At 43.5% G+C, this 25,390-nt stretch overlaps 1 protein-coding gene across 5 annotated transcripts in view; it reads left to right on the forward strand.

The window, feature by feature from the left end:
- LOC124036026 (rap guanine nucleotide exchange factor 1-like) overlaps nt 1-24,431 on the forward strand; it is a 46,947-nt gene extending 22,516 nt beyond the window's left edge. The window contains exons 7-26 of one of the 5 annotated variants that reach the window (XM_046350086.1): nt 1,671-1,797; nt 1,922-2,099; nt 3,001-3,555; nt 8,336-8,538; nt 10,317-10,475; nt 11,602-11,856; nt 12,237-12,329; nt 16,012-16,088; nt 16,279-16,384; nt 16,875-16,950; nt 17,323-17,407; nt 18,262-18,354; nt 18,606-18,791; nt 19,001-19,085; nt 19,177-19,271; nt 19,422-19,500; nt 19,624-19,725; nt 19,885-19,982; nt 20,133-20,261; nt 22,293-24,431. In XM_046350086.1, the coding sequence (XP_046206042.1) occupies nt 1,671-1,797; nt 1,922-2,099; nt 3,001-3,555; nt 8,336-8,538; nt 10,317-10,475; nt 11,602-11,856; nt 12,237-12,329; nt 16,012-16,088; nt 16,279-16,384; nt 16,875-16,950; nt 17,323-17,407; nt 18,262-18,354; nt 18,606-18,791; nt 19,001-19,085; nt 19,177-19,271; nt 19,422-19,500; nt 19,624-19,725; nt 19,885-19,982; nt 20,133-20,261; nt 22,293-22,443 (2,932 nt within the window). In that variant the 3' untranslated portion in view covers nt 22,444-24,431. The remainder of the gene's footprint in view (nt 1-1,670; nt 1,798-1,921; nt 2,100-3,000; nt 3,556-8,335; nt 8,539-10,316; nt 10,476-11,601; nt 11,857-12,236; nt 12,330-16,011; nt 16,089-16,278; nt 16,385-16,874; nt 16,951-17,322; nt 17,408-18,261; nt 18,355-18,605; nt 18,792-19,000; nt 19,086-19,176; nt 19,272-19,421; nt 19,501-19,623; nt 19,726-19,884; nt 19,983-20,132; nt 20,262-22,292) is intronic. The other 4 variants (XM_046350089.1, XM_046350090.1, XM_046350091.1 and 1 more) reach the window with 4 other exon arrangements.
- Nucleotides 24,432-25,390: the final 959 nt, after the last annotated feature.

A 25,390-nucleotide genomic window follows, 5' to 3' on the forward strand; every position in this document is an offset into this window, starting at 1 on the left:
CCTCATGGTGAAATCCCTGAGTGGTTTCCTTCCTCTCCAGCAACTGAATTAGGAAGGACGCCTGTATCTTTGTAATGACTGGGTCTGTTGATACACCATCCACAAATGTAAATAATAACTTTACCATGCTCAAAATGATATTTAATGTCTGCTTCTTTTTTTTGTCATCCATTAAGTGCCCTAATTTGTGAGGTATCTGAAAACAACCCTGGTCTTTGTGGTTGAATCTGTTTGACTGAAGGACTTTCCAGATAATTGTGTGTGTGGGGGGGGTACATATGTGGTGTATTCAGAAAGAAATCATATTAAACAGCATTATATCACACAGTTAGTCCATGCAATTTATTATGTGACTTGTAAGGCACATTTTTAATCCTGAAGTAATTTAGGTTTGCCATAACAAAGGGGTTGAATACTTATTGACTCAAGATATTTCAGATTTTCATTTTTTATTTGTAAAAAATTCTAAAAACATAATTCCACTTTTACATGATAGGCCAGTGACACAAAATCTCAATGTAATGCATTTTAAATTCAGGCTGTAACACAACAAAATGTGGAAAAAGTCAAGGGGTGTGAATACTTTCTGAAGGCACTGTTTACCGCTCATAACGTTTGATGCGCTTTGATTACAGGCCAACGTGCTTGTCGCTCATGTCTTTACAAGAAAGCAAGAGTGGTAGCTGGGTAACTGGGCTATAAATAGTCTTAATTCTTTAGAAGGCTTTATGGTCTTTGAAGGGTGTAGTGAAGAGAGGTGTCAGAAATTAAACTTCCGCTTGTGCAGCACTGTTTCTGAGGCAAATTTATTTTCTGAGAAACTGGGCTCGGCAGAGGCTGGTGAGCTCACAGCCAGAGAGACACGACAACGGATGGAAAGGGACCACATTAGATTCTAGAGCCTACCACACACAGCAGCACATCCAGACGCTTATACATTTGGGGTTGGGTTAAATGCGGGAGACACATTTCAGTTGAATGCTTTGTTGAACAACTGACTAGGTATCCCCCTTTCCCTAAATACAAAAGGCTCTCTGCCTTTCCTTGTGTTCCGATCATACAAACACTAATTCTCTGAATTTCACCTTGCCAGCAGAAGGTGCTCTGCACCAGTCTCTGTGTCTTACGCAGCGCCACACTGCAGATTTTATTTTTTTGTGACATAATTTATTTTTATCCACTTTCCTGGGGGCTGTCATTGACCCGTGCCTTACTGACAGATAGGATATCCTCCTCATTTTCCACCTCCTCACCACCACAGCTGCCTGCCTGCATTCTCCACATGCCCTCTTGTCATTGGGCCATCTGTGTACACTGCGGTGTGGAAACAGTTCAGTAGCTGCTGCTCTCCCCACCGCTATATGTTTGCGGAGGGGGGAAAGCAGCCAGGCAGTGACACATGCAGGACACACTTTTCCATTGTGCTGCTACTACAGAAGGCTCTCGGAGTGTGTCAGCTATTGTCCTCCTGTCTCTCAACCCCCCCCTCCACTCCAGTGCAGTCTTTTCCCCACCTCCCTTCACCATACATGCAGTACATACACACAGAAGAAGTGGATCAGTCATTGTACTGTGGCTCGAGCTGCATGCTTGGCTATTGGATACTGGACAGTGGGAATGTTGCACACTGCCTCATATTGAAATGATGCCCCCTTCTCTTCCCCCTCTAGTCCTCCAGCTCTCCCTCCAAAGAAGCGCCAGTCGGCGCCCTCCCCCACTCGGGTGGCAGTGGTGGCCCCCATGAGCCACGCCACCAGTGGCTCCGGTCTTCCCATGGGCACCAGCCTCCACAAGCAGGTAGAGTAGCTTTGTTGCACTGTTAACTTATTTTGTGCCATTGTGTCTTTTGACCAAATGCTCTGACAAACGTCTTGACAAACGCCGTGGCTAATAACTGTTCTGTTCCCGCTCTGGTCGACAGGAGTACGAGGTGGATGCGTTGCAGCGGCGCTTCTCAGGGGGCAGCCATTCGTACGGAGGGGAGTCGCCGCGCCTGTCGCCCTGCAACAGCATGGGCAAGCTGAGCAAGTCGGACGAGCAGCTATCCTGGACAGTGGACAGTGGACAGTGCTCACGCAACACCAGCTGTGAGACTCTGGGTGAGAGTCTGACACACACACACACACATGAAACACATACACGGACACACGAAACAACAAACGCACTTCACAGATGGTTAGAGAGGAGCCACCATGAGCCCAGCATGAGAGGCCTGTCTCTTTTTGATACGGTGTGTGTTTACCTCGGTCGCCACAGGGTCACCACAGGTTGTCGTAATGTGGCTCACAGACCACTACGACAGTGGAAACGAGCTGCTGCAGATGCGTGAACCAAATAGATGCATGCAGGCAGGGGGCTTCCTGTTCCTACCGCCTCCAGCAGCACAGAGCGAGGCTCACTACCTGTGACTACCATCCTGTGAGCAAAGAGACCAGACACAGAGACTGCATCTCAATAGTCTTTAAACTGCCTCCTCTCCTTCATCTGCACTGGTCTGAAAACATAGGATAGCAGAGGGGAAAGCAATATGGTGGATGGCCGCTGAGAATGTGCCTAGTTTTAGCCGTCCAGAGACGATGAGAGGTGACGCTATTGAGGCGCAGCCTCAAAGTCTTAAGCTGTAAAACCATGGCTGTCACATTGTGGAACCAGGGACAAGCAGTGAGGGTTGGGGATACCAACGTTGCACCAAGTCATCCGGTGGTGCTTTTCTCAGATGAAGGAGAAGCGAGCCGTGGTGTGCCTTCTCCATTGTGATCAACTGACATGTGCCACGGATCAATTTCACACACGGTGCTCGCACCTCAAAACCTTTCGTGAAATCCTAACTCTCCCTCCAATGAATTTGGTTTTCGCCAATGCCTTAGTTGTGTTCTTGTTGTTTAGAGTGGGGTTTGTAGAGAAATGTGCTTTTTATGCCGAAGTGACAGTGAGGTTTGTTTTCAGTGCTCTTAAACAGTGACTCGCCTGTCCCTCCCTGTCTTTTCTCTCTCACCACAGACACCACAGACCACTACGACCCGGACTACGACTTCCTGCACCAGGACCTGTCCAGCCTGGAACAGATGCCTCCCCTGCCGGTGGGGGGGTGCCTCAGCCCCCTGCCCGAATCCCACAGCGAGTCCTCCTCCCCTTCTCCGTGCCCTGGCCCCGGCCCACCACTGGCCCAACCCCACTTCACCCCTGCCTACCCCTCCCCCCAGCCGTCCCTCCAGGGCTCCTCCACGTCCCCCCTCTACTCCCGCATGACTCCGGCATTGCCGCCCCCCGCCCTGCCAGAAAAGAAGCGCCGCAGCGGGGCCAGCTCGGGCATCTCCGACGGCTCCTACTCGGGCTCCTCCTGGCGTGTCTCCTTCGAGCGTCACCCGTCCCAGTATGACAACCTCATGGAGGAGGACATGCCGCCTGTGCCCCCCTTTCCCCTGTTCACGCCTGGCGTGTCGCCCATGACCCTGTGCCACTCCGGCGATGGGTTTGTGTCTGAGTTCTGTGCCAGCGAGATGGCAGACGTCCCCCAGAGTCCACCCCCACTCCCCGAGAAGAAGAGCCGCCACAGTGAGTATCTGACGCCAAGGGGAGGACATAGCAAGTATTACACACACTCTGCTGATACCAGAATTAAGAAACCCAGGGTGTAGCCCCAAATACACCGGACTGGGTCCCTTAGTTAAGTCTGAAATACACATGCGTGCCTCCTGCTGTAATGGAATGATAAAACCATAGTATTAAACAAAATGTATATATATTTTCTCTCTCTCTGTAACATATAAGGTGTGGCTGGGTTCAGACTAGGGACCTTATTCGCCTGGTGTGTCTGTCTGATACATGTTTGTAATCCCTGGCATTTCTGCCATACTTATGTTCCAGTAGGATTTGGTTGTTCCACCTTGCTCTCAACCCTCCGTCTGCTGCTAGCTAGACCATCATAATGGGTCAGCCATGTTGGACAGGACATGCTGCTAGCTAGACCATCACAATGGGTCAGCCATGTTGGACAGGACATGCTGCTAGCTAGACCATCACAATGGGTCAGCCATGTTGGACAGGACATGCTGCTGCTGCTAGCTAGACCATCACAATGGGTCAGCCATGTTGGACAGGACATGCTGCTGCTGCTAGCTAGACCATCACAATGGGTCAGCCATGTTGGACAGGACATGCTGCTGCTGCTAGCTAGACCATCACAATGGGTCAGCCATGTTGGACAGGACATGCTGCTGCTGCTAGCTAGACCATCATAATGGGTCAGCCATGTTGGACAGGACATGCTGCTAGCTAGACCATCACAATGGGTCAGCCATGTTGGACAGGACATGTTGCTGAATGGAGATCAGTTGGGAGTTCTATGCTCTTCATGTTTGTGCTGCAGGCTGGCCCTCGGGCTCTGTGCATGTGTGTGGATGAGTCCACATCTGAGACTCCTGCCATCTGTGTGTGCGCACACACACACCACACACACACAGACCTGGAGGGAATCACCGATGTCAGCCCTTTGAGCTCACATGGAATAATACATTTGTTGATGGATTGTGTGGGTGAGTAGAGGAGTGGACTCTCCTGGCCGTGCAGAAAATGAGCATGTTCTGATTGACCCTCTCAGCGGAGGTGTTGAGGGGTGGGATGGCCATTATGATAATCAGCCCATTCCCCATATGGAGCGTCACTATATAAAGAGCTTACAGCCAGGACCAGCATGATTGTGCTGCACTTGTGATTCCCCTGTTTATTTAGATTTCCAACAGCTGAGCACTATTCTAATAACTAAATGGTCAGGGTTTCTGCTAGAGCTAACCCCATTTAGTTGACTGTTACGTTACAGCCGTATTCTAAAATTGATTAAATTGTTTTTTCCCCTCTTCTATTTACAGACATTACCCTGTAATGACAAAGCAAAAACAGGTTTTTAGAAATTGTTGCTAATTTATACAAAAAAATCTGAAATCTGAAATGTACATAACTCTTCAGAGCCTTTTTTGAAGCACCTTTTGCAGTGATTCAGTATGGCACCTCTGTATTTGGGGGGTGTTTCCCATTCTTCTCTGCAGATTCTCTCAAGTTCTGTCAGGTTGGATGGGGAGTGTTGCGCACAGCTATTCTCAGGTTTCTCCAGAGATGTCTGGGCTCTGGCTGGGCCACTCAAGGACATTCAGAGACTTGTCCCGAAGCCACTCCTGCATTGTCTTGGCTGTGTGCTTAGGGTTGTTGTCCTGTTGGAAGGTGAACCTTCGCCCCAGTCTGAGGTCCTGAGTGCTCTGGAGCAAGTTTTCACCAAGGATCTTTCTGTACTTTGCTCTGTTCAGCTTTCCCTCGGTCTGGACTAGTCCCTGCCGCTGAAAAACATCCCCACAGCATGATGCTGCCACCACCACAATGCTTCACCGTAGGGATGGTGCCAGGTTACCTCCAGAAGTGACACTTGCCACTCAGGCCAAAGAATTCATTCAGACCAGAGAATATTGTTTCTCCTGGTCTGAGAGAGCTCTGGAGCAGGTTTTCACCAAGGATCTCTCTGTACTTTGCTCTGTTCATCTTTGCCTCGATCCTGACTGGTCTCCCAGTCCCTGCCACTGAAAAATATCCCCACAGCAAGATTCTGCCACCATGCAGGTTTCTTCCAAATGTTATGCTTGGCATTCAGGCCAAATAGTTCATTCTTGGTTTCATCAGACCAGAGAATATTCTTTCTCGTGGTCTGAGAGTCTCTGGGTGCCTTTTGGCAAACTCCAAGTGGGCTGTCATGTGCCTTTTACTGAAGAGTGGCTTCTGTCTGGCCACTCTACCATAAAGGCCTGATTGATGGAGTGCTGCAGAGATGGTTTTCCTTCTAGAAGGTTCTCCCATCTCCACAGAGGAACTCCAGAGCTCTGTCAGAGTGACCATCATGTTCTTGATCACCTCCCTGACCAAGGCCCTTCTCCCATGATTGCTCAGTTTGGCCAAGTGGCCAGCTCTAGGAAATGTCTTTGCGGTTCCAAACTTCTTCCATTTAAGAATGATGAAGGACACTGTGTTCTTGGGGACCTTCAATGATGCAGGCATTTTTTGGTACCCTTCCCCAGATCTGTGCCTCGACACAATGCTGTCTTAGAGCTCTATAGACAATTCCTTCGACCTCATTGCTTGGTTTTTGCTCTGGCATGCACAGTCAACTGTGGGACCTTAAATAGACATGCCTCGTTAAAGGTAAAATAAATAGACAGGTGTGTGCCTTTCCAAATCATGTCCAATCAATTGAATTTACCACAGGTTGACTCCAATCAAGTTGTAGATCATCTCGAGCATGATCAATATGAACAGGAGGGTCTAAATACTTATGTAAATTAGCTCTTTTTGTTTTTAATTTTTAAGAAATGTGCAAACGTAAAAAAAAAAATGTAAATCACCTTTTTCGTTTTGTCATTGAGGTATTGCGTGTAGATTGCTGAGGGTTTTTTGTTGTTGTATTTAACCCATTTTAGAAAAAGGCTTTAACGTAACAAACTGGAAAAAGTAAAGGGCTGTATACTTTCCGAAAGGCACTGTATGTCTACAGAAATAAGGCAGATCTAGCTTCCGTTGCCTTTTTGAGTGTTTACCCTCTCTAGGGTATGTGGCCAACATCCAGTGAGATTGCAGAGTGCCAAATTCCAATACAGAAATACTCATTATAAAAATTCAGAAAACAAAATATATTTTTACATAGGTTTAAAGATTAACTTCTTGTGAATCCAACCACTGTGTCAGATTTTTAAAATGCTTTATGGCGAAAGCATACCTTACGATTATTTGAGAACAGCCCAGCAGACAAATCATTACAAACCGTAACCAGCCAAGTAGAAGAGTTCCACAAGTCAGAAATAGAGATAAAATTAATCCCTTACCTTTGATGACCTTCATATGGTTGCACTCAGAAGACATTAATTTACTCAATAAATATTTATTTTGTTCGATAGTCTCTTTATATCCAAAAACCTGTTTGTGCATTTTCTTCAGTAATCCACAGGCTCAAACGCAGTCAAAACAGGCAGACCAAAAAATCCTAATTGTATCCGTAAAGTTCAAAGAAACATGTCAAACGATGTTTATAATAAATCCTCAAATTGTTTTTAGCCTAAATAATCGATAACATTTCAACCGGACAATAACGTTGTCAATATAAAAGGTAAACAAGAAAGGCACTCTCTCGGTCGCACGCATGAAAAAGCTCTGAAATGGCAGTGTCCACTCATTCCGACTCTTACTCCCTCATTTTTCTGAATACAAGTCTGAAACATTTTCTAAAGACTGTTGACATCTAGTGGAAGTCATAGGAACTGCAATTTCACAGATTTGTCTGCTGTAATAAAGGCTTTACAAAAATATTTTTGTTAAAGTCTATTACTTTAAATTAGTGTTGTTTACACTGTTCCAAACAGGCAGAAAAATGATATTGTAATCCAACAGCACCTGTTTGTCGCACGTATAATGCCGCAGCTGTCGCTCCTATACCCTCATTTTTCTGAATCTCCTGTAGTTTCCACAACTAAGTAATATGTCTTTCATTGATCTGACTTCCCTTTCCCTCCTGAGCAACCAGTAAACATTCACCCATTTCAAGTTTCTTTTTCACTTCCTCCGCATTTCCTCCGCATTCCTCCCATTTTGCTGTCAGGTGTTACTGTGTTCAGAATTTGTTAAACAATTTATTGATCTAATTATGATAGGCTATAGGTCAGGCCCTATTGGTGACATATAAAGAGAGCAAGGGTTGAGGGAATAGGGAAAGGCAGGTGAGTGAGACAACATGCACCAGTCACACAGGCCCTTGCTGTCATTTTTTTTAACACAGTGTGACCAACATGGTCTTTCTTGGGTAATTTTTTGTGTCTTAATTATTTAATAAAACAGTGTGCCTAAAGCATCAGACAAGCTCTATGCATATGTAGTTGATTTTATTCAAACACATAGGGTTTGTTTGTCTGTGTATGGAAAAATATTAAGTCGCTCTGGATAAGAGCGTCTGCTAAATGACTTAAATGTAATGTAAATGTAAATAAGTGGTCAGAATGTTGAAAATCTATTGGTCGAAAGAACAGGACGCCTCTCGGTCGACCAAGATTTTTTGGGGGTCGGGGACTGCCCTCATTTCCCCCAAAATATGTTTTTCTTGTTTTTAAGTGGAGCTGGTTTGAATTCACTTAATGAACATTCTTCATTCGACTTTCAATTTCCAATGTTAGAATTTACGGGATAGAGAGAAATTCTCAGTTTTAAACCATTTGACATGTAGATTAAAAAATACTGTCATTGTCATCTGCTAACGTTTTGTCATGATTTGTTTTGTTCTTTTGTGTGTGCACACATCTTGCCCCCACAGTACTGAAGTACATGCAGTTTGTGGAGGACTACTCGGAGCCCCAGCCCTCACTCTTCTACCAGACACCGCAGAGCGAGAGCATCTACGAGCAACGCAACAAGCGCTTCCAGGAAGTCTACAGCTTCAATGACTCGTATAGCAGCAATGACTCTGTTCACGAGCCTCTCCCACCCCCGGCACTGCCACCCAAACAGAGGCAGCTGGTGAGTTACAGCCCAACAGCTCCACCTCACACACTGACGCCCACACCGAGGCCTCACACCCACCAGTAGCACAGCGTATTGTACAGCAGCCCACCCTGTACATGCACATCCATCGCTTACTATGCCTTTTGGCCCAATGCATATACATTTAAAGTAACTCATTTTCTCATGATATATTGTTCCAAGTCTGTAAGATTGAGTGGCGAGTGAGTCCATAATGTTTTATCCCATGCATACATAATGGAGGAAGAAAAGCAGGGTGAATTGAAAGTCCTGAACATCCAAATGGCAGGCGATGCTGCAGAGCCCTTGGTAGTGGTAACACATCTCCCAACACTACTTCTATACATAAAAATCAATTTAAATGCTTTTTCAGCATCAGATTTACAATCCAGTTCTATGGTAGATTTTAAATTGCTACAATTTCTGTCACAGGAAGAGGGGGGAAAGTACCCGGTGGCATAAGACGATTGGCCTTTTGTACAGACTAGTTCAACACCCTCCACGACGTCCCATCTTAAATCCCACCACAAGGCTTGCCATTGATTTCATCACTTTTGCTATTGTTGTGATTGTTTGAGACCTCTGCAAGGCTGTAGTAGTTCAATTGAATGTTGTTATCTCCGTAACCAGACAAAGTAATTGATATAAATGAGGAAATCCGTGCTCAAGATTTATCCACGATTTACAAATATTTTTTACACGCTATATCTAAAGCAGATCAAAATGTGAGAAACATTTCTGCACGTTCTGTTGTTTGGTCTTGGGGATTACTGCATCCGAGTACATATTGGGTGTAGATTAAGACGAGTCACATCGCAGAATTCTCTCTGGAGCACGGAAAGAAAACAAGGATTGGTTTGAAGCTATAAATGTAGGGAGGGCGAGGAAAGGGTGTTTTGTGTTTCATGTAATCAAAAAGTTGTTTCTGAGCTGGCTGTTGATAAGTCATGTCCACTGGGTGTACTTTCTGATTCCTGGAATGAATAGACTTCTTCCCTGAGCAGAAAGTCCACCTACCACTGGTCCAAAGCTGAGAAAGTAACTAGTTACATACGTTTAGGCCAGTCACCTGCTTTGCACAGTATGTAGGCATAGCTCGAACTGCATCAGTAATTAGTTTGTAAATTAGGTACACAACATATAGGATATGGAATCCGAGCTAAAGTATTTTAAATTGCTGTCGAGTACCCAGCCGAGTTTGAAAATTGTGTGGTCGATGAATCTCATTCAGGCCTAGCTCACTCTGGTAAAGCATGTGGTGTTGCTCACTGTCAGCTACATGTGGTCTCGGGTCTGAAATGTCCATTCCCTCCCTAACTCACTGCAATTGTCATGTATGAGATGGAGAACGTTTCTACGTTTTCCCTTTTGCCACGACGTTGTGTTCAAATTTTGCATTTGATTTACTGTCCAATCTCTTCCGTCTTATGTTGTTGCTTATTTTCCATTGCACTCATCAAATCTCATTCCTTTTTGTCTTTCTGGAAAGCCCACTCTCCATCAGAGCGATTCGTAATACCGAGGTAACCGTAGAATATTAGAGAACGCTTAGGACTAGTGTGACTCTCTACTTTAACCCTTTGTCTGCTGTAACATTATTTTAGTCCATCAAGCCTCTTCTTTCCTGCTGCTTCTATTGTGTGCTTAACTATCTGCCTAAACCTACATCTTCTTCCGCTGACTAACATCTCCCACTGCACTTTTATCTCTGCTCCTCTCTCTCGCTCTCTCCCTCTCTACTTTCTTCCCCTACGACACCCCCCCCCCTCTTCCAGGCCTCCCACTCTGCGTCTCCCTCTTCCTCGTCCTCATCCTCTCTCTCCTGCCACCTCCAGCAGTCGCAGGCTGCGGTAGTGGAGGAGGTGGGGTCTGCGCTCAGCATGTCCGTCTCTAACTCCTTCCTGAGCCGCCAGTCCTCCCTGACCACCCCCATGGTGAGTGACCCTCAATGGGCCTGTCTGTCTCTCTACATCTGCTCACTCTCTACAGCAGACTTGGCTTCAAATAGTTTTTTTATTTCTAGAACTTTCTATATTTGAACTTTATTTAACCAGGCAAGTCGGGGCTAAATAAAAAAGAAAGGGGAAGCTTCATTGAGCCTGTTTAGTGTAGAGACTCTCTCTCTACATGATCTGGCTCTGTGCCCCCTTGGAGAGCCAGATGGGCGTTTTTTTTTTTTTGCAGCTTGTGGTGTACTCCACTTGTCCCACTGCTCCCAGGCAACCTGGATCGAGTGCAGAAAAACCAATACTAGTTGAACCCTGGTCTGCTCCGCTTCAGGCTCCGCTCCGGCTTTAGAACTAATAATCCAGCGAGTTCATTTATTAGCCGTTGTACACGGCGTGTTCGGCTACTAATAAGGGAGTATCTGGGGCAACAACATGCGCACACACTGACAAACCAACTTTCATTCTTCACTCTCTGCCAGACCTCTCTATGTTTACACACTCCTAATGACAATCGTCAGAGAGAAAGGGTGCACTTTAACATGTGTTTTTTCATCCAGCGTTTGTGAAATGTGGCACATGCAAAGGATACAGATCAAAGATGATACAGACCAATATGAGTATTGCAGTTATTTGAATCAACCGATGTCATTCCTTTTAAATCTGGCTCTTGAATCCCATCCGGGATTATTAAAGTATACAAGCCTATCAAAATGCATGTTCACTATTATTTTCTGCCTAATGATGTAATTTTGGAGCAATGATGAGGATGATTGACTTGGTCTTGCTGAAGAACGGTTTATCCCTGTTGCAATTAAACCCATATGCATGGGATATTCAACAGATATTACAACAGACTTATTACCACAAGCACATTTTGTGAAAATGTCATTTTGAAGAGACTTGAGTTGGAATAGGAATTCTAGCCACTGACTAACCAGTCAAATAAACAATATAGCCTACAGTCATATTGTTTTCTGATGGCAGGAAGGCCAATGCTTCTTACTTCAATTATTTATTTATTTCTTTGCATTTTTACTCTTTAAAACATCTAGGTAGGTTTGAACTTAATCTCTCTTTCTCTTTCCCTCTTTTCTCGCCCTCGCTCACTCAGCATAAGACAATTCTCAGGTCCTATTCTCAGGACTTTGCGCCTCTCTGCCAGTCTTCCATTCCATATCTCCTCTCATCTGTCTCTTCCCACTCTCCCATTGTCCACCAATCGCAGAGCATGGACCTAGCTGCCCCGGGCACTGGCGGCCCTGACCCTGTGCTGGTGGCCAACGGCTCACTGGACAGCTCTGGTGGCTCTCTTGCAGTCTGCCTTCCCACTGACTCTTCTTTCTCTGACACTCGTCAAACCTCTTTGGTGAGCCCTAGCTGTGTGTTGTGACAAGTGTTTGACAATGGGATTGTCTATGAAGCGTTCAATTTGGGGGGGGGGGCAGATCTGGAGTAGGTTCTAAACATTGTTTCAATGTCAGGACTGTGATGTTCTTATCCTTGAAAATAGGCCCAGCCTTAAGTTAAAAAAACAGGCTGTAGCCTATGTATGCTGTGGTGATTGGAACAGTTGGTTCTTAGTGGTTTCACTTGAGATGATATAGCTACTTGTTTGTTTTAACCGGCTTACTGCGAACAGCTTTCTCATTCGCAGTATACTTCTTTTTTTTCTTTTTTTGTTTTTACACATTTGCTTTTTCCTGGCATCTGTCATTCTCTTTTGCTGTCCTCCTTTTTCCTCCGTAGAGTGAAAGCGCTAATGAGGAAGTCGGGGAGGGAGAGTACGTCAATCTGTACTCATCCAGCCAAGCCAAAGGAGACGGGCCGCTCTCCCGCCGAGTAAGTAGCGTAGCCTTAGCAGAGAGAGGCGGCATGAGAAAAAGAAGAGAGCGGAGAGAGCGGGGTGCTTTCACAAACACAGTGCACCATGACTGACAGCGGACCTCACAATCTAACCCCATTTTGAACTCGACCTGACTTCTCAGGGTTCACCGTCTCTTCGACCGCTTGGCATGCCCTGCTTCGCTGACTTGTCTGTACATTACCATGGGTTGTCCTCCTTTTCCAAACCCCCCTGCCACTGGACTGTCCCCATGTCCTACTATAACCTCAAAGGACTCCAAAGTCACCTCCTGTCATTGTCTGAATGAGGGTTTGTCTCCAAGTCACAGTGAGACATTTTACCACGTTCTCATACTTGACATTTGGCCGATAAAGCCACCGGTGGTTGTCTCCGACCGTTGGGTCAGGTCCAGATCGTAGTAACTAATTTCAACTGGAAGCATTAATGGCTTTGTGTTTAGTCCCTGTGCTTCACTTCTTCCATCGGGCCTTTTATCAGGGATGATATAATCCAATAAAATGACTAATCGCCCAGTTTATTTCTTAAATCATTATCACTCAGTTCTCCCCACATTAAAAAAAAACACTGGCCTATTAGCGCATCTGCTTTTGGGGTGGAGATGGGTGTATGTACAGGGCCTTCAGAAATGATTCACACCCCTTGACTTTTTCCACATTTTGTTGTGTTACAGCGTGAATTTAAAATGTATTAAATTCAGATTTCGTCACTGGCCTAAACACAATTCCCCATAATGTCAGAGTGGAATCATGTTTTTTCCAAATGTTTGGAAATTCATTAAGTCATTCAAAAAGAAAAGCTGCAATGTCTTGAGTCAGTAAGTATTCAACCCCTTATTGTTATGGCAAGACTAAATACATTCCGGAGTAAAAATGTTCTCATAATACACAACATGACCAAAAGTATGTGGACACCTGCTCGTCGAACATCATGGCCGTTAATATGGAGTTGGTCCCCCTATAACAGCCTCTACTCTTCTGGGAAGGCTTTCTACTAGATGTTGGAACATTGGTGCTGGGACTTGTTTCCATTCAGCCACAAGAGCATTAGTGAGGTCGGGCACTGATGTTGGGCGATTAGGCCTGGCTCGCAGTCTGCGTTCTAATTCGTCCCAAAGGTGTTCGATGGGGTTGAGGTCAGGACTTTGTGCAGGTCAGTCAAGTTCCACACCGATCTCGACAAACCATTTATGTATGGACCTCTGCACAGTGGAAACGGGAAAAGGCCTTCCACAAACTGTTGCCACAAAGTTGGAAGCACATAATTGTCTAGAATGTCCCTGTATGCTGTAGCATTAAGATTTCCCTTCACTGGAACTAAGGGGTCTAGCCTGAGCCATGAAACAGCCCCAGACCATCAAACGTTTCCAAAAAACTACAGTTAGCACTATGCATTCGGGCAGGTAACGTTCTCCTGGCATCCGCCAAACCCAGATTCGTCCATTGGATTGCCAGATGGTGAAATGTGATTTGATTCATCCCTCCAGAGAACGCGTCTCCACTGCTCCAGAGTCCATTGGGGGCGAGCTTTACACCACTCCAACCGACACTTGACATTATGCATGGTGATTTTAGGCTTGTGTTGCAACCGAGGACAGATGATTTTTACGCGCTACGGGCTTCAGCTGTCCCGTTCTGTGAGCTTGTGTGGCCTATCATTTTGTGACTGAGATGTCGTTGACGTTTCCACTTCACAATAACAGCACTTACAGTTGACCGGGAAAGCTCTAGCTCTCAGCTCCAGCAAGGCAGAATTAACTTTGTTGTAAAGGTGGCATCCTATCACTGAGCTCTTCAGTAAGGCCATTCTACTGCAACTGTTTTGTCTATGTAGATTCCATGGCTATGGGCTGGATAATGAACCCCTGTCAGCAATGAGTGTGGCTGAAATAACAGAATTTGAGGGGTGTCCACATACTTTTGTATATATAGTGTAAGTTGCATGGACTCACTGTGTGCAATAATGGTGTTTAACATGATTTTGAATCTCTGTACCCCAAACACACAATTATCTGTAATTTCCTTCAGTCGAGCAGTGAATTTCAAACACAGATTAAAGCACAAAGACCAGGGAAGTTTTCCAATTCCTCGCAAAGAAGGGCACCTATTGTTAGAGGGGTTAAAAAATAAAAACCTATATTGAATATCCGTTTGATCATGGTTAAGTTACACTTTGGATGGTGTATCAATAGACCGTCACTCCAACAATACGACCGTCACTCCAACAATACAGGAGTCCTTCCTAACTCCGTTACCAGAGAGGAAGGAAACCGCTCAGGGATTTCACCATGAGGCCAATTGTGACTTTAAAACAGTTAAGAGTTTAATGGCTGTAATAGGAGAACTGAGGATGGATCAACAACATTGAAGAAAAAATACTTCAACAAGTTTACAACAAGACACTAAAAGTAATACTGCAAAAATGTGGCAAAGTAATTCACTTTTTGACCTGAATACAAAGTGTTATGTTTAGGGCAAATCCAATACAACACATTACTGAATACCACTCCATATTGTCAAGCATAGAGGTAGCTGCATCATGTTATGAGTAAGCTTGTAATTGTTAAGGACTGGGGAGCTTTTCAGGATAAAAATAAACAGAATGGAGCTATTCTAATGTATTGACTCGGGGTTGAATACTTATCCAACAAAGATATATTAGTGTTTTTATTTTTCATAAATTCTAACATTTGTAAAAAAAAATGTTTCTTCCACTTTGCCATTAGAGTATTTTGTGTAGATCATTGACAAACAAATGCAATTTAAACCCATTTTAATCCCACTTTGTAACACAACTAAATTTGGAAAAGGTCTAGGGCTGTGAATGCTTTCTGAAGTTGCTGCATAGAGCCCCACAGTGGAGGTGTCATAATACCCGTAAAACCTAGCAGTCAAACTAGGAAATGGTTCCAATTTTTTTTCCACCAATCGTTTTTCCGATAGGGAATTTAAGAAACACTTAAAATAAGGGCTGTGTTTCATGTAGGCTTACCCTGGCGTGACGTTCTGGTAACCATGTCAATCTCTCTTAGCATTTCATTTTTGGGGAGTAAATACAGGTGAATATATTGATAAAAGTCACCTTGTCCTAGAGAGATTTACAGTTATCAAAACGTCATGCCAGGGTAAGCCTACAGTACACCCCCAAAAAAACTAACATTTGATGTGTTTCTATAATCCCCGATCAGAAAAATAAAAGGTGGAGAAAAAAACGATTCAAACCATTTCTCTTATCTGTATATTTACTGTTACACTTGCGCTAGAGAAGTAAGGCTGGAGTTATGCATGTATGCATACAGCATTTGATAATGATAGTGTGTGTGTGAACTACCATTTGCCTGTTTTACTCAATCCTGACTGAACAACTCACTGAATACTAAGTTGCTTAAACAGCGTAACGTACGATCACATCGACCTTAACTAAAAAGGCATTTTTCACCTTTTAACATGACCTCGGGGTCATGTTCATTAGGCACCAAACAAAAGAACATGTACTGAAACAGGGATAGAAATGTCCAATAAGAATCTCACATTTTTAGTTTTCCACTTCAGAACCATTTCCAAATGTTTTCCATTGCGTGCCCTAATGAACATGAACTTAGGCTGCTGGATTTGGTGCGAGACCTGTCCCTGTCCTAACTAAGTTGTGTGTCATTGTCAGGACTCATCCGCCATAGATGACTCACTGGAGGACACTGCCTCAGAGAACCCACTGTGCGAGGACACGTGCAATGACAGGTAAGTGCCCATGCCATGACGGACTGTGCCTTCGGTTAGTTCATCATTCTCCATTGTTCCTACTCTCGATTGACAATAGGAAGGATTTGACGATTTAACAAGTGAACCTATAATGATTTTGATATCTTAAATCACCCTCTACCCCCTCCACCTTTTCGCTATAATCTCTTTTTCTCTCTCTCTCTCTCAGCCGAAGGCAAAAGTCCTCAGAAGAAGGGCCGAGTAGCGAGGAGACGGATGAACTTTCCCTCATCGATCACATGGAGATCATGTCTCGGATAACACTAAAGCAGGAGGTAAACGTGCTTCTTAGTTTCTACTATTGCGGGTCAGTCCGTTTGACCTCGAGGCTCTTTGAGCTCAATCTGTTTATAATCACAGGGAAGGCCTCTTTCTATGAGATACTTCATAGGAATCTACAAGAAGGATACTCATAATACTAAATAAGCCTCCACCCCAAAGCTGCTTACAGGGAGCCTGTCCTCTGCTACCCTATGACTCTGTAACTCAATGTTACAATCTCACAGTAGATAAGTATGTGATTATCGGCGAAAAGCTAGAGTTGGCATGGCAAGGTCAGACCGGCTTTAGTAGCGCATATCTCCTTATAGATAACCCTCTCACGGCTAACAAGTCTGGCTTTTCGAAACATATTTTTTCCATATTGTCGGTACGGTTTAATCAGGATAGTTACTCGTAGCGCTACACTGGGACTCATCACGAAGTCAACGCTTAGGCTAATCCTTTCTCCCCGTACAACTTTTTCATCTGTCCGTGTGATACCAGAGCGACGACGGTCCAGATGTCCGAGCCGGATCGGGGGATATTTTATTAGTCCACGCCACAGAAACGGACCGCAAAGGTGTGTATGTATGACCTCCGTAGCGCACAAACACACACACAGACAGACACACACATCCCCCAGAGGAGACTAGTACATGTGGTCTGTGTTCACTCAGTAGGGCGGGTCTCTCCCCACACTCCTACTTCAATACCTCATAATTACTGGACTCAACAGCACTATATGTCGTGGCTTCTGTATGCCAATGTTTTGCATATAAAACAAAGTAGTTTTTTAAAATGTTTATTTTGTGATGACTTATCCGAGGTTGAATGTGTTACTGTCAGTAATACGTCTTTTTCCCTAATAGACCCAGACGTTCCTTCCCTCAGATGGGAGCTCTTGACAAACGAGAGGATATTTAGTGATCTCCTGTGGGGTCTTCTTTTCCAGATCTTGTCTTGTACTGTGAGGCTTTCCTGACGACGTACAGAACATTTATAACCCCCGAGGACCTCATCAAAAAGCTGCACTACAGATATCCTTTCCATGCTTCACATCTCACATGTAGTCACAAGGGTCACCCACCAAAAAAGGCTTCAGAGAAAAGTATTCTGTGGCCCAGGAAACGTAGATCATTTTATGAATATGAACACTGTGTGTTAAAACTTGTAAAAGTTGCACGTTAATTACATATTATAAATAAAAGGTACAGTTTTTTGAAATCAGCACATTTTGGGTCATTTCCCCTCATTTGAGGTTGCCATGTTACAGCTTGGTTACAATTGTTACACATGTTCCGTTGTTCATGCTTGCAGAAAGCAACTTGTGTACTGGACTGGAGAAATTCCGAAATAATATGAGATAAGAAGCTGTTCAAAGGTGCTAAATAGAGTTTTCTCCGATGCCAGAACAGCGCTTTATGTAGCTGTCAGGACCTTGAATGTTTTGAGAGCTGTGTTACCTAGCAAACGTTGTGCGGTCTTTAGTTTAGCTAGCAGTCAATAGCAATGATGGCCCTTGTTATGCTAAATACAGCTGCTAAAACATCTTATACTGTACATGCTTAAAACACATGTTCTAATTTAGAGGGTTCACCTGGATCAGTGATGGACCTGTAACGTGTTGCTTGACCTTATGCAAGGATGAACAAATAAATGTGCAACTTTGACATGTTTTGAACCACATCGTTCATATTCATGAAATGATCTACGTAGAAAAGAAACCGATTTTTGGTGGCTTGCCCTTGACTAATGTGGACAGAGAGAGCTTCCTTCAACAAAGCCTGCTTGGTTGAGACAATAGGGAATGGGAAGCAAAATCCTTATGATAGACGTAAACACTGAATACTGTAAGATTGGAGACTGTTTGTTTTGCTTAACTCCTCCACACATACACCAGATTTAGTCACAGCCCAGACACCTTCAAGAAGAGAGTCAGCAAAAACACCTTCTTCGTTCTGGTCCGTGTGGTGGACGAGCTATGGTGAGTTCCCTGGGCTGTCATTTGACTAGAAAACTGTCTATCAAAAACCTATACTCTGCAAAGACCATTTTCATGTCCTGATTCTTATTCGCATTTCCTTTTGCGAAAAGGCGGGGGGGCTTAACTGGTCATGATTCATTTTCAATTAAACGCCTCGTGTCTTTTTCCTGTCTTTTTTTTCTTCACCCACCGCTCTCATACCCCTCTCTCATCCCTCCGTTCTCTCGGCTTTGGAACTGTGTGTGTGTCAGTTTGGTGGAGATGACGGAGGACATCCTGAAGCAGCTGATGGACCTGGTGTTCAGGCTGGTGTGTAACGGTGAGCTGAGCCTGGCCCGCGTGCTCCGCAAGAACATCCTGGACAAGGTGGAGCAGAGGAAGCTGCTGCGCTACACCAACTCCCTTAAACCACTGGCCGCGCGAGGTGTCGCTGCCAGGTAGGCCCACCTGCCCGCCCACAATTAGCGAAGGAGAATACTGTGACCGCTAAAACCTTGCATTTTGTATTGTTTCCGAGAAAGTTACCATTTAGAAATGTTCGGCGCCGCAACAGTAACAGAATTCTTTGTTGCTTTCTGAACATCAATGTATCACAGTGTCTAGTTCGAACTCTGGCCATATTTACTTTTTTCGTTGTCGTCTTTAGACCGGGGACCCTGCATGATTTCCGCAGTCACGAGATTGCTGACCAGCTAACTCTCCTGGACGCGGAGCTCTTCTACAAAATTGAGGTAACTCATCCAAGCATGTCCTTCTCCTCTTGCATTTGCTGCCCCTCTCTAAAAAGTCCTTATTCGCGTCACTCTGTCTCCCTCTACACAGATCCCTGAGGTGTTGCTTTGGGCTAAGGAGCAGAACGAGGAAAAGAGTCCTAACCTCACACAATTCACAGAGCACTTTAACAACATGTCCTACTGGTAAGCCTGAGCCCCAAATCTGAACTTAGTCACCACAGTGCTTCTCTTCGTCCCTGCAGCACTTCACTGCCCTCTCCGAGAGGAAAGCAGCCAGGTCTGGAGAACGTGATGACAAACTGATGCATCTCTCCTCCTTCGTGTCTCCCTCAGGGTACGCTCCATAATCATTCTGCAGGAGAAAGCCCAGGACCGAGAAAAGCTCCTCCTTAAATTCATCAAAATAATGAAGGTATACCTGTTTGAAATGTGGATACTTAAGAATGGGCAAACAGTGGTATTGGGGAGGGTTTGTTGAAAAAAGCAACAAATTCTCAAGTGCGTTTTAAGGTGGTTTCCCTTCACTGTCTTGCAGCACTTACGGAAGCTAAATAATTTCAACTCGTATTTGGCAATATTATCTGCCTTGGATTCGGCTCCCATCCGAAGACTGGAATGGCAGAAAACGACCTCCGAGGCGAGTTGGACTGTGTTGTCTAATAGATGTCCAAAGATTGCTCTGAAACCTTTGGTTAATTGTTCATCTTTCCTTCGCAGCACTTTATTCTTAGATGAAATCTCTACATGTGTTGTGTTTGAGGTTAACATGGCTGTCACTGTTCTGTTCTGTTTACAGGGCCTAGAGGAATACTGCACGTTGATAGACAGCTCCTCGTCGTTCCGGGCCTACCGAGCGGCACTGGCCGACGTGGAGCCCCCATGTATACCATATCTGTAAGTCAAACTGCTGGGTTGCAAGGTGTATGCACTTTGTTGTGACACAAATGTATTTGCACGTCTCCGATATGTATTGCTTACTGTGTATTTCTCGTCTTTATTGTACTGACTGTTTCTTCTTTTGGTTATTTCCCACACGACACATAGGGGACTTATCCTCCAGGACTTAACCTTTGTCCATCTGGGCAACCCCGACCTCATCAACGGGAAGGTCAACTTCTCAAAGCGCTGGCAGCAGTTCAATATCCTGGACAGCATGAGGCGCTTCCAGCAAGTGTATGTATATAGTGGCCAACAGATCTGGGAGAACTCTATTTTGAACTATTCCTTGTGGAAAGTAATACTTTTTTCCAGGAGAACAAATATTTACTTTGGAGGTGACTACAACTATTTGAATACAGATCCCAAAAAAGTATTACATTTTCAAACTATTTGTATACAGATCTCAGGAAGTAACTACTTTTCAAAACTATTTGAAAACAGATCTCAGGAAGTGACTACTTTTCTGAAACTGTTGGATTGGCTGCTTTCAACTAATGACATGGCTGTATCTGGATGGCATGTTAACCTGTTAGTGATCCCTTCCCGAGCCAATCCCATTAGCGGGATCAATTTGACAACATCCAGTGAAATTGCAGAGCGCCAAATTCAAACTACAGAAATATCAATATTTGAGATTCATGAAAATATAAGTGTAATACATCAAAATAAAGCGTAACTTCTTGTTAATCCAGCCGCAGTGTCAGATTTCAAAAAGGCTTTACAGCGAAAGCAGACCATGCGATTATCTGAGGACAGCACCCTGCATACCAACACATGAGAATCATTTTCAACCAGGCAGGTGGCTACACAAAAGTCAGAAATAACGATATAATAAATGCCTTACCTTTGAAGATCTTCTTCTGTTGGCACACCAAAATGTCCCAGAAACATCACAAATGGTCCTTTTGTTTGATAATGTCCTTCTTTATATCCCCAAAATGTAGAATCCATCTGGAGTGACACTTACAAAGAAGAACCGTACTTAATTTCTCAAAAGAAAAACATCAACCAATTTCTAAAGACTGTTGACATCTAGTGGAAGCCATAGGAACTGCAACCAGGTTCCTATTAAATATGGTTTTCAATAGAAAACCAATGGGAAATACTATGACCTATAAAAAAAAATCCCCCTTGGATGGTTTGACCTCTGGGTTTTGCCTGCCAAATCAGTTATTTAACCGTTATTTTATCGGTTTTGGAAACGTTAGCGTGTGTTCTATCCAAATCTACCAATTATATGCATATCCTAGCTTCTGGACCTGAGGTACAGGCAGTTTACTTTGGGCAGTTTACTTTACAGGATGTGAAAATACTGCCCCCTATCACTAAGAAGAAAGAAATAGAATTAATAGAGGGCACAATCTCCTAAACTATTCCAGTTTATCTGACAGTCATATTTCAATCTACACAATACATTTTCTGAATGTCCATTCTCCTGAATGTCCATTGCCCAATGTGTACGTAATCAAGTCAAACCAATTGACTAATTCTATTTTATACAGATAAGTATAAATAAGTTGTGACGCTCAACTACTGCATGACTCTTTGAACACGCCACTGACAAGGTTGAAAGCAGCAATTCATTTTATAATTAAAAGCCATTTGCAAACAGCAAGTTGGATGCTTAGCAAAAAAAAAATTTGAATAACAATGTTGCTATTGTAATAATTTGTAATAATCACAGAGTTACTACACATGCATTATAACTTGATAACAAGTGCTACTTATGTATCACTCTTTATGAAAATATATTTGTTAGTAATTTTGAAGCTGCAAAGGTGATCTACTCTTATCGTTGAGATTATTTTAATTCTAGTCTATAGGCTATATTAAGATTCATATCTAAGAGCCCTCAAACAATGTGCTTATGATCATATATTTAGACTAATTCAACTAACTTGTAGTATTTTGTTGTTCATCAAATATTTGTCAGCCATCAAATAAATATATTTATATACAAATACCTTCAAATATTTAGTTTTCTGAGACCTGTATTTATTTGAAAATCCAAGAAAATAGTTGAAACTTTATATAAACTATATGTGACTACCTTAAGTATTTGAAAAGTTGATATTTTCAAATAAACTACAAAATATAACTATTTTCTGCCCAGGTCTGGTGGCCAATCTGTCCGTTGCTGTCATACAGATTTATGTTCAATGCACTTTTCTTTCTCCCCTGAAAAATGTTTTGGAATTTTATGATATTTTCCTTTGACTTTTCCCACCTTTGCAATGTTTAGATGGTGTTTTCCCTCTCTCCCAGGCATTATGATCTGAAACACAACGACGACATCGTCTCCTTTTTCAATGACTTCAGCGACCACCTGGCAGAGGAGGCTCTGTGGGAGCTGTCTCTAAAGATCAAACCTCGGAACATTACGCGGCGCAAAACAGAGCGCGAAGAGAAGACATAGGAACTTGTCCCGCTGTATTGGACCTTTTGGTCATTTTACAAAATCATGGAATTACAGGAGACTACAAACAAGTAGAACTGTGAAGGCAGCTAAAAGACTGGATGATTTTATGTTTTTTACTGGACCTCTCAGACTTGGGATTCTCTGTCTGTGTGTGAGTAAAGCCAGTGAGAGAGACACTGTGCAGTGTTGGAAGGCTCGCAAAAAGATTGCTCATGTTCACCGTTGACACCAACCTCATCCACCTGATGCCATATTATGGGTATGGTCCAAGCATTACAGGATACGCTAGGGGCTTTCCTCTCACAACCCAAGGCATTGCCCTGACTAAAACCTTATCATACTGATGTGGGCCATGGGAAACACTGCCCAATGTCACTCAGTTTAGACTTTTTTTATACGGGACTCCAGACCCCTTTTTTTGCTGCCACAAACTGTGACGCTGTATCGCCTGAACTGCTATGGGTGGTGCAGAACTTTGAGCAAAGACACTCAAATCACCTGGGTCTGCTTCTAGACTGGTGGAAAAATATATATTACTGGTACACATAAGACATAATTTTGTCGTTAAAAAAACATGGTTTTTTTTCAAGGATGTGTTGTATGTCTGATACTGTCTGACTGATGCAATGCAGTTTTTGTTTTGTTCTTTAAAAGGATGTGAAAATTATACTTCAGAAATGCGGAGAAGTGATACATGAAGTTCATATACACTGAGGTCCGGAATTATTGGATCCCTTGATAAAGATGAGCAAAGAAGACTGTATAAAATAAACAATACAAATGCTGAACTATATTGTAAATAAATATATTGTGTATAAATTGTCCTGGTACTTGGTAATGCCATTGACCTTTAACAAGGGCTCCAGGACCAGTGGAAGCATAATAGCCCCATAATATCAAATATCTACCACCATATTTTACAGTAGTGCCTATGCATTTTTCTTTTGAAAGCCAAACTCACCATTGATGTGCATGGCCAATGAGCTCTATTTTCATGTCATCTGACCATAGCAGCGCCAGGAGTTTGCTAAACGGCATTGGCACTTGGATTGGAGCCAGTGCTATGGTCATAGGACACGAAAATAGAGCTCCTTGGGTTTGGCCTTCAAAAGAGCAATGCATATGCAGAAGAAAAAAAACTCATCCCTACTGTAAGATATGGTGGTGTATTTTTAAATGACACGGGGCTATTTTGCTTCCACTAGTCCCGACGCCCTTGTTAAGGTCAACGGCGTCATTAACTTTACCAAGTACCAGGACATTTTAGCCAAAAAACCTGGTTGCCTCTGCCAGAAGGCTGAAACTTTTCCACGGGTGAATCTTCCAGCAAAACAATAACCCCAAAGCATATGTTAACCATTTCTTTTTGGATGATTTTTTAATTGACCATAAAATCAACATTTTGAACCTCATTGAAAACCTGTGGCTTGAATTGAAGGGGACAGTCTATAAGCACAGATGAAGGATATCAAGCACCTGGAAACATTCTGTATGGAGGAATAATCTAAGATCCCTCCGAATGTGTTCTCCAATCTCATAAAACATTTTAGAAAAAGGCTTTGTCGTTATCCTGGCTAGGGGAGGGTTGCTGGAGAATTGGAAACGGGATCCAATACATTTTATCCTTTTTTTATTTATTTTATTTATTTTAAACAATCTTTCTCTGAAAAATTGTATTAGTATAAAATCATATTTATTTTTGCATTTTTACAGTCTTTTTTGCATATCTTTATCAAGGGATCCAATAATTCCAGACTCCACTGTACTTGCACTTAAAAATGAAATGAACAAAAAAAGTGATGTGATGTATGTGTCATAGCAGTGAACATTAGAAACATTACAGCAATCAGAAGTGGACCTGGTCACCATCCCTCTACTGTTTAATCTGGATGGTGAATGAAGGCCTTTTATACAGAACAAAAATATAAACGCAACATGTAAAGTGTTGGTTTCATGAGCTGAAATAAAAGATCCCAGAAATTTTCCATACGCACAAAAAGCTTATTTCTCTCAAATTTTGTGCACACATTTGTTTACATACCTTTTAGTGAGCATTTCTCCTTTGCCAAGATGATCCATCTACCTGATATGTGTGGTAAATCAAGAGCTGATTAAACAGTATGATCATTACACAGGTATACCTTGTGTTAGGGACAATAAAAGGCCACTCTAAAATGTACAGTTTTGTCACCACAGATGGTTAAAGATTGAGGGAGCGTGCAATTGGCATACTGACTGCAGGAATGTCCACCAGAGCTGTTGCCAGAATTTAATATCCATTTCTCTACCACAAGCCACAATGTTGTTTTAGAGAATTTGGCAGTACTTCCAACCGGACTCACAACCGCAGACCATGTGCAGCCTCGTCAGCCCAGGACCTCCACATCCAGCTTCTTCACCTGCGGGATCATCTGAGACCAACCAGTAGACAGCTGATGAAACTGTAGGTTTGCACAACCATAAACTGTCCCAGGGAAGCTCACCTGTGTGCTCGTCATCCTCACCAGGGTCTTGTCCTGACTGCAGTTTGGCGTCATAACCAATTTCAGTAGACAAATGCTCACCTTCAATGGCCACTAGCATGTTGGAGAAGCGTGCTCTTCATGGATGCATCCCCGTTTCAACTGTACCGGGCAGATGGCGTTGTGTGGGCGAGCGGTTGTGAACAGAGTGCCCCATGGTGGCGGTGGGGTTATGGTATGGGCAGGTATAAGCTACGGACAAGGAACACAATTGCATTTTATCAATGGCAATTTCAATGCATAGAGATACCGTGACAAGACCCTGAGACCCATTGTGGTGCCTTTCATCATCTGCCATCACCTCATGTTTCAGCATGATTATGCACTGGCCCCATGTCACAAGGATCTGTTCACAATTCCTTAAAGCTGAAAATGTCCCAGTTCTTCCATGGCCTGGATACTCACCAGATATGTCACCCATT

This window comes from Oncorhynchus gorbuscha, linkage group LG05 (genome assembly GCF_021184085.1).
Source record: "Oncorhynchus gorbuscha isolate QuinsamMale2020 ecotype Even-year linkage group LG05, OgorEven_v1.0, whole genome shotgun sequence".
NCBI lineage: Eukaryota > Metazoa > Chordata > Actinopteri > Salmoniformes > Salmonidae > Oncorhynchus > Oncorhynchus gorbuscha.